The 9,241-nt window shown below is 40.2% G+C and overlaps 1 protein-coding gene across 1 annotated transcript in view; it reads right to left on the bottom strand.

The window, feature by feature from the left end:
* The window catches only part of LOC102202942 (protein tyrosine phosphatase receptor type Z1), a 68,444-nt gene extending 67,698 nt beyond the window's left edge, over positions 1-746 (bottom strand). Inside the window, exon 1 of the mRNA XM_013915258.1 lies at positions 491-746. Within this exon, the coding sequence (XP_013770712.1) occupies positions 491-551 (61 nt within the window). The 5' untranslated portion in view covers positions 552-746. The remainder of the gene's footprint in view (positions 1-490) is intronic.
* Between the last annotated feature and the right edge of the window lie 8,495 nt (positions 747-9,241).

Raw genomic sequence — 9,241 nt, 5'->3', positions numbered from 1 at the left:
TATATATATAATGTGTTACTGTGTAATGTGTTACTGGGTTTCAATTGCCGTTGTTTATAAATACAGAGCGTCTGACACTCTTAATAAACCAGTTAGACCGTGTCCAGACCTCTCCTTTCATGCTTGACAGCTCCAGTTTAGAATTTATGTGTGACACTCTATGCCTCAGAACATTTTAATCTGAGATCCCACTGAGTAATTAAGAAAAGAAGTGTGTGTGTGGCATCTCAGCCACAGTTAGGAAAATGAGCTCATAAATATATATAGACCAGACAAAAAAACTTTCTAATGCTAACAAAATACAAAGACTACAAAAAGATTTTTTTCGTTTTGTTTTTTTGTTGTTTTTTGAGAGAGCGTACTGCTCAACTTACCTAAAGCTAGTGATCACCTAAAAGTTGGCGCAGCAAGTAAAAGGCCACCGCACTTTTGAAACACTATTAAGTGTTTCTGTGAATAACACACTAACATTAATTACAACATGCCTTACCTTGTTGGCAGATAAGGATAAAGTGTGCAGCCAGTAGCAGCCAGAAGCCTGTAGTCTCCATGTTGGTGGAAAATACTCGTAAATGCGGAAAATAAACAATGTAGTGTTTTTTATGCAGAGCGAGAGAGAGTAGGTCCACGACCCTCACAGCTCCATATTGTACTATGCAGGCTGTGAGTTGGCTATTTACGTATGTGTAGTACAGCTCGCAGGTCCCAGTGTGCGACGCCGTTTCGCTCTGTCCGTTGTTCTTCACGCAGTCTGGCTGACTGGAGAGGAGCGGCCACACCGAGGCGGTGCGCCGCCCACACTGGCTCACTGGCTCAATTCCTCCACACGACCATTAATAGAGACACTGGCAATTACACGACTTCATTCAGCCGTTAATTTTGTATTTATTAATTGATATTTGTGTCAAGGTAGAATAGGAATTAAAATAGTGCAAAAACATTTTAAAGTTTGGTTTGGTTGGGGAGAAAGATTAAGAAGAAGTGAAAGTAATAAGGATATGAAACAAGGGAGAAGAAAATGAAAATAAAGAACTAAAGAAGATACATAACTTAGGAAACACTGAAGGAAACATATTAAGAGGGAAAGGGGGCACAGCAAATGGAAATAAGATATGACAGCAGTAAATAGATGAGAAAACTAAGGTCATAAATAAGTCGATTTAATCTAATCATTATATCATTTGATCTAGTTATTCAAGAATTTGTGTGTTTGCATTTAAGTGAAATATTAAAAGGGAAAACTATGTTTAGTAAAAATTATATGATAAGGTTGATGAGTAAGCTGGATAGATTGTTCTTGGGATCCCCCAAACCTGCTGAGACTTGTCCTATCGCCTATACAAGTGCACTTCAGGCATAAGTGGTCTGTCTAGCATTTAATTGGCTGATCAAGGGACTTCAAACCTCTCTGTGAAATATCTGATTTTCTGGAACAAGAAGCTCCCGTGTTTATCAAATGGAGGTGGGTGATACTACTAAATTTGGTATTGATTCATTGTCAAGTAAATCCTGGTCCAGGATCAGAGATGTTAAAGTAACTGCTCATTTCCAGCTCCACGTTTTTATTTTTGGACTCTACAAGAGTAAATAAATACTTACACAGAAAAGCAGACCCGGTTCCACCACTTTAGTCTATACCACTCCAGGTACATTTTGCTTTCTCAAAGTTATCGTACAGAGAGGGACTGTGGAAATCCATTTGTGTTCTATTGTTAACCAGGTTACTCTTAGCCTCTATGCTATAACTGAGACTTGGTGAGGATGTAAGCCAGTCCTCAGTGGCCAAAGACAACTGTTAGCAGGTTTAATTCATCAGAGTGACAGCTTGTGTGTGTTTTACAGTTGAAATGTAAGTAGAATTTGTTTTAATGTTCTTGTCTTTACAAGAAGTATGTCACAAAAAAAGGAGTCCCCTTCATCTGCTCACTTGCACCTGGCCTTGCTAAAGTGGTTTGAGTGCTCAGCGTATAAAAGTGCTTTAAAAGAACCAGTCCATTTACCATTTACTCTTTGATCCACGGTAAGTTTTTACACATTTCTAAGCAGATGCACATGTATGTACTTAGGCTTAGACTAAGCTTCATATTATTATTCTTGGAATCCACTAGAGGATATTGTAAGCAATGCATGGTGACATTGAGATATGCAATAACTCACACATAATTACTTTCCATTTACATGACATACCATTGTAAAGGTATGGCTTCATTAAATTAATTAAAAATATGACAAAAGTATCTACTTTGGTTCAAAGTGGTGGGAGTGTGAGTCTGGTTGGGTCAAGATTAGCAACCAAACTGGATGAAATAGCTATGCACAGTATAATATGTGTGCAAATGTACAGTATGCTGTGTGTGTGTGTGTGTGTGTGTGTGTGTGTGTGTGTGTGCGTGTGCGCGCGCGTGTGTGCGTGTGCGTGTTCATAAGGGGATGGTCTTGTTGCAGTGCAATTTTTTAATTTAGCTGTGGTGGTCCTCACTGTGTTGGCTAGCACTGCATAGATGTCTGGTCTGCTGTTTGGACTTAACCTATTCACCAGAGTTGAAATACAGATTTAACAATATTTTTGAATTTTAATGGACACAAATTAACATACAAGGCTCAGACTCTCAAAAATAAGCTTTTGGGACAAGACTGACGGGAGCCAGCACCCTTTAGTATTTGGTTTAAGATCATTCTAAAAATAGAGGTAACTAGTTTAGTTTGTTGAAAACATGTTTTGGAAACTGTTGTGCAAAAGTACTGAACCACCCATTTATTTGTTTTTGTTAGGGAAATAGGTGCAGGGATTTATTTATAATATGCAACCAAACATGAAAATACAATATATAAGGTAAAAAACAGAGTTTGTACTAATTACCTTGGAAGTCAACATTTGGTATGAGCAACTTTATTCTTCAACACAGCCTGAACTTTCTGAGGGAGCTTTCTGCTAGTACCTACAGATGTTTAGTTAAAAATCGATTCTTTGCTAAGTTGTCTGTTATGTGTAGATACAACACTGGTTGATCCCTTGGACTGACATTGAGTGAAGAAAAGCCAGTAAAATAAACCACAACAACTTTGAAAGACCTTCAGAAAGCCTGGAAACCATTGCTCAAGGTACTTGCTCAATTTTAAAAAAATTAAAAGAAAGTCTAGATCCTTGGAAGTAAAATTCAGTATATCAGCTTCTTAGCAGGCAGCTCACACTATACCAACTAGTGGATCAGAAAGTTCAAATTAGCTAGTAACTTCTAGTGGTTTAAGCTACATTAGCTAATGTCGCTATTTATGTTTGCAATTTAGAGTACAAATAGAAATAAGCAGACACTTTATAAGTCCCCACATTATCAGAACATTTTGAACTTTTGCTATATTTCAGTTAAAGTACATTTTAAATCTGCATCACTGATTTGTGTTGCAAAATTATCTTTTTGTCTTCTTTCTGCCACAACAACAAAAGTCTTATTTATTCTATTAATGACAAACTATGCTGTGAAAGTAGCATTGCCTCACTGTAACACCATGAAAACAAAAATTACAACACTGGACATAAAACCTGTTTTTATTCTAGCCTGTACTGTCAATAGACAAATCAGGAAAATCTCAGCTGGACATCTGTCAAAGCTGGGAAGGCACCTAGTGGCTTCAATACGGTCCAGTCCATCTGGGCTCAGCCCAAGTCCTTTTGGGAACTTGTACTCGCACCCAGTCAGCTACCTTTACTACAGGCATCTGGACCTGTTTAGAGTTATCTCGAGTCAGATTGGTTAGAGCAGTCATGTGCTCATCACAGCCTATCTGCCAGTTGTCTAAAGCAAGGAGATGTGTTCCCAGTCTTGGGGTCCAGGCATTGGACACACTGTCAAGAGTTCATGTGGAGTCAAATGTGTCTTACTTTGCAGTGAGGATATTAATGCCAATCGTGCCAATGTCATTTTGGTTGCTCTTTTTATAATACCCTGAGATGCCAGATGATATACTGCCCTGAATCGGTGCGTTATTCCTAAAGCTCTCACAACCTCAGTGCTTATTATTAAAATGTGACCCTTTGCCAGACCTGATGATTCTTGGCACTCCCTATCATAGTCACAGTCAGAAAATTGCTTCCACCCATTTAGCGAATCTGTCCACCATTACCAGTAAGTATATTTATCCCTTTGTTCTGTGTTCAGCTCCCATGACAGTGAAGTCAATGCTAATGTCTTTGAATGGGGCGTCTGGGAACTTTCCCACGAAAGGGTTGTGCTCATTGCACTTGAGAGAGTGAGCAATGTAGTTCTACAAAATGTCTCCCATTTGTGGGTACCATCACAATTCTTCCATATTTCTCTGAGTTAACCTTTTACTGACATGCACAGGGCCATGTGCTTGCTTGATCAGAGGCTGACAAAGTTTCATTGGTGCCACTATTCTCCCATGATGTGAACAAGAGCCCATCCGTCTGTATAGCTCCCCTTTTTATCCATTCATTGATTTCATTGGCTCCTGCTTGTTTCTGCATTCCCATAATGTCTTGTCTTCAGTGAGTTGTGGTAAGGTTTCTGTCGTAATTACCATCGTCGACCCATAGCTTCATGTCTGTAGGTTTAGTCGATGTCCCAAGTGGGGATTGTTGTACCACTGCAAATGAGACCACGTTCCCCTTCTCACCCTCCCAATCGGGTGAGATCAGGATCTTCTAAAGGCTCTGTCCTCAGGTCTGGTCTCAATCTGATGTCCTTTACAGCCACCTCAGCATAGTCATATGGCTCATGTTCTTTGGAAGTCATTCCAACTGCCATGTTAATCCCTTCTGTTCAATAGGTGTTGTGTGGTTTTATCAAAATGCTGCAGATTCTGGGTTTTCTGGCTGGGGAAAAAATGAACGCACATGAGCTGAGAAATGTAACCACTCTGTGATTTGTGCTTACTATTAGTGGGTGGTACATTACAATGTGGCTAGGTTTTTTTTTTTCAATAGCTTTTACTAGGGCTGCAAGGTATTGAATGTATCCAGCTTGGCCTTTTCCATGTCCAGTCTTGAACTGTAGTACATCAGTACATTTTCACCCTTTACTGTCCAAATAAGTGTTGCTGTCAAGTTTCAGTTGCCAGCTTGTGCCACAATGTCACAAAGAGGTTGGGTAATATTTACATAATGTATGATTTAGACTCTAACCAGCCGAAAAAAGGCAGCTCTAAAAAGCCTAACATCTGCTGAACAGTCAGTGGTTTTCCATTAATCAGTATTGAAGTCCATTTAGAGGTTGTCACAATGTGTCTTTTAGGCTTCATTTTAAAATTCTTATGTTTGTTTTTAAATGCTTTCACAATCTTGCCCCGCCCTACCTCTCTGAGCTTCTTCATCCCTACACACCTTGTCGGTCTCTTAGGTCAGCTGGCCCAGCCCATTCTTACTCCTGAGGCGTAATATACTGACGATTTGTCAAGTCCTGAGGGTTCTCATGTTTATGAATGTCCCAATACACACACCTGACCTCCACCTACTGTTCCTCCAGAAGTGCCCCCCAGACAAACCACAGTTTGGTGGACCATGGACCATAGTCTACTGCATCCCAAGTCCACCATAGCCTGAGTATCCAACTATGACAAGGCTGTCAGTGGACAGTGGCTTCTAAAGTTGATGGAGCTGAGCTCGTTGGTAAGGATGTGTACAGACTTCAAGGCTCATGTGGCGAATGACAGTGAGACGTGGAGGGAATGATGGACCGACCTTGTTAAAATGTCTCTATATTCACAGTATATTTCTTTAGGTTTTAGTCTTTGGGTACATAATTAATTTTGCATGGCTATTATAACCTGAGATCTTTTACTGGGGATCATGAGAGTTTCTGAGTGCCCCCCTGTAACCATGGTTACTCACCATTGTGCATGCCCTGGTTGACCATCTGAGAGAAGAAAAGGAGAGCAACCATCCTGCAGCTGCATAGTTTCATGCTTATAATGTCACAGATCTGTGACGCTGTCCTCCTGATGTTCTTGATAACTTCGTTATAAGAGGTGAATTTATTTCATCAAGAAAATGGTAGTGTGACAGAGTGTGCGAAGTTTGTGAATCTCTAGCTTAGTTTATCAGAGATGGCAGCAGTAACATGTAACAGTAAACACTTTAGAAGCACCAAGAGCCTCTGATTCACCTGAGTTTCTATCTAAGCTATTGGCTATCTCATGCTCTGTGTTTGCTGCAGTAGCAACAGTAGGCCACGCCTTCTCTGCTTTTCTCACCTCACCTGTTCCTTCCTTATTTCCTTTTTAATAAGGCTTCTTAAATCAGAAGTGTTGTAGTTAACTAATCGCCACCAGATCAACCTACTTTGCAGCACAGCTGCTGGAATCCCACATGTTGTTAAATCCAGTTTGTCCGACCAGGGTGCTGATGTTAGGTTGGACCTGCCAGAGGGATGCTAAGCTGTGATTGGTTACCTGGATGGTGTCATAATCCATTCATCGTCATCAGAGCTCAGAGTACCATATCCCCGCAATAGAGCACTTTGCTCTCTTAGGCTGCTGCCTTGGACATTTGACCTGTAGTGGTTCCTACAATAAGTAGTAAAATAGGAAGCAGAGCTTTTACCTTTCAGGCCCCTCTTATGTGAAACTAGCTCCCTCTTTGGATTCAGGAGACACAAACCTCCATCACACTTTTCTCTCTCTTCTGTTTTGCAGACAAATGAGCAAGGACTTGGCAACAGTGGGAAGGAAAAACTTCAAGCAGAAGGCTATTTTGTTCTAGAGGGTAAAAGGATCAACTGCCTGATTTTGTACATCACTCGTAAGCTGTCCGAGCAAGATGCTCACTACAGCACTGTGGAGGAGTGCCAGGCCATTCAGCAGACTGTTGACTCTCTCCACTATTACCTTCTGGGATGATTATTCACCCTCTGTTCAGACCACGCAGTAGTGCAGTGGCTCCATTGCATGAAGGATGCAGTGGAGGGTTTGAGCACAGGGTTTAAGGGCAAGGCCAGGATTTAATCGTGTCTCTCTTGTTTTACACAATAATACGCTGGGACCGTAGTGTGTTTAGAGCCAGCTGGAAGTTTGCTGAACTGAGCAGCTTTGTCTGAAAGACAAAGGCCTGTGCTGTGAAAGCAAGGGTAAATGAACGAGCAAAGTGAATCATATTCCACCTTTGTGGTTACTTAGTGGTACAGAATCATTTACACAATGTGATAAGTAATTGACTGGAATGGCTGATCGTGTGATGGCGGAGTTCTCAGGGCTGCTGTCCCTCTGACTGCTGAATTATGCTTCCACCTTGCACTGAAATGGAGACCAAAACATTAACATGACAAAGAAATCCCAATTCACTCTGAAAATACAGAACTGTGTGTAGCCCATTTTTTGTTTATTTCAACTTGTTTATTTTTATTTATATAGTGCCAAATCACAACAACATTCACCTCTACGCCCTCTATATTGACCGTTGAATAAAAGAGAGAAGATTCCCAACAATCACACAACCCCGTATGAGCAAGGACCTGGCAACAGTGGGAAGGATAAACTCCCTTTTAGCAACGTTCAAATTTCAAGCTTCATACTCTACCAGGCCCAACTCGAGTCTCGCTGGCTATACTCCCACGCTCTCCTCTCCAATGCTCTCTGCTCTCAAACTCATACTCAGACTACCACACGTGAAACTGACACAGGAAATCGAGATAGACAGACATGGAAACATGACAGGCTGAGGGGACAAAGGGACAAAACACAGAGAGATGAACATGGAAACAGGCAGGGAGAAAACAGAGGGACAGGACTACAAATGCATTTGCAGAGATAGAACTCAGATAGACCAGACAGACATGGGTACATTACTGGGGAGATTGAGGGTAAAGAAAAATTGGGACACTAATGACAGGAGACAGAGATGAGACAGAGGCAGGCTAGACTCAATGGGAGCAAACATAAATAAACCAGAAATCAAGAACTATGAATACCAAACTAGATACTAGAAAATAACATACTTGGGAACTAGAATATAAATTCTGTTAAACTTTGAAAGATGTAAATAACAATTCCAGAACAAATTTCAGAAATGGCATTATCCTTTGATGAAGAACAAGAAATTGTTAAACATTAAAGCAAAGCTGAATCAGCTAGCTAGCTTAAATGAACTACCACATGTAACTCTTCCGTGTAGTTGACTTGGGCATTTACAGTGTAGTGCCAGAAAAGTTCTGGTAGTAATGATTTGTCACATTAATGTTGTCTCATAAATAGAAAGTTGAAGTATTTTTCCGATGTCAGGTAAATCATCCCTATAGTTTAAAGAAGCCACCACAGACAACCAGGGTTGCTTTGGAAAGGGAGGGATTAGTGCGATTTGACCTGTAAGGGCAGGAGGTGTGCTCATATGTTGTTTCTATACTCTGTGTCTGACCTTCTGTCAGCTGTAAACAACCGTTGCAAGTGCAAATTAAGTTCATTCAAAGGATGGCTTTAGGGCAAAGGAATGCAGTTCTGCTTTTGCCGAGGTGGGTGTGTCCCAGTAGCTCTAAAGTCATGTAGAACTACAGATAGATCATTTTCTGATTGTAGCATTACAATAATTTGGCCAGCTTAATAAATCTGTCCCATAGCGTATAAAATTAAATACATCTTATTTTTTTTGTTTTTTCCTGCCATTTCAGTCTAAGACCTGACCTCCTCCTTGTTTAGTATTTCTATGACTGAAATAAAATTCCCTCCATCCATTACTTCTCTCAGCTGACCTGAAGTTTAAAAAAAAAGATTAATGATCATTATTGAAGCTGCAATATAACAACGATATTGAATAAATAAATTATATCGAACTTTTAAATGTACTTTATTCAGTTAACAAAGCTCATAAACAAATCTAAGCATTGAAAGAAAGAGGTGGGATAACTTCAACAAACCCCACCTGTCATGTATGCTTTTTCTCACCAGATTTTCTTTTGTTATTGTCTCAGTGAGTTAAAATTGATGCAACACCCCTTTGTTGTTTCCTAAAATGCTGAGCCCCTACAAGCATTTAAGTTTTCTCAATTCAGTTTCAACCACTGACTGTTTTTTTTTAACCTCACAACAAATGAGCACACTACCCCCTCTTTATCTCATTGAATATATTTGCATAATTTACTCTGGATTACCTTTGATTTATGCAGAACCTTCTTTCCATTTCTTAGGCTGAATGTTTCCAAGGAGGCTAATAAAATTAGTTGTACCCCCGCAGAGCAACCATTCAGGGATTTTTTTGGTGCTTTTTCAGTGACTTTCCTGCAATCTGGATTTGATG

The sequence above is a fragment of the Pundamilia nyererei genome, unplaced genomic scaffold (genome assembly GCF_000239375.1).
Source record: "Pundamilia nyererei isolate P.nyererei 1_Seehausen unplaced genomic scaffold, PunNye1.0 scaffold00278, whole genome shotgun sequence".
NCBI lineage: Eukaryota > Metazoa > Chordata > Actinopteri > Cichliformes > Cichlidae > Pundamilia > Pundamilia nyererei.
The sequence above is the reverse complement of the archived record's forward strand: the minus strand, read 5'-3'. Positions and strand labels throughout refer to the sequence as shown.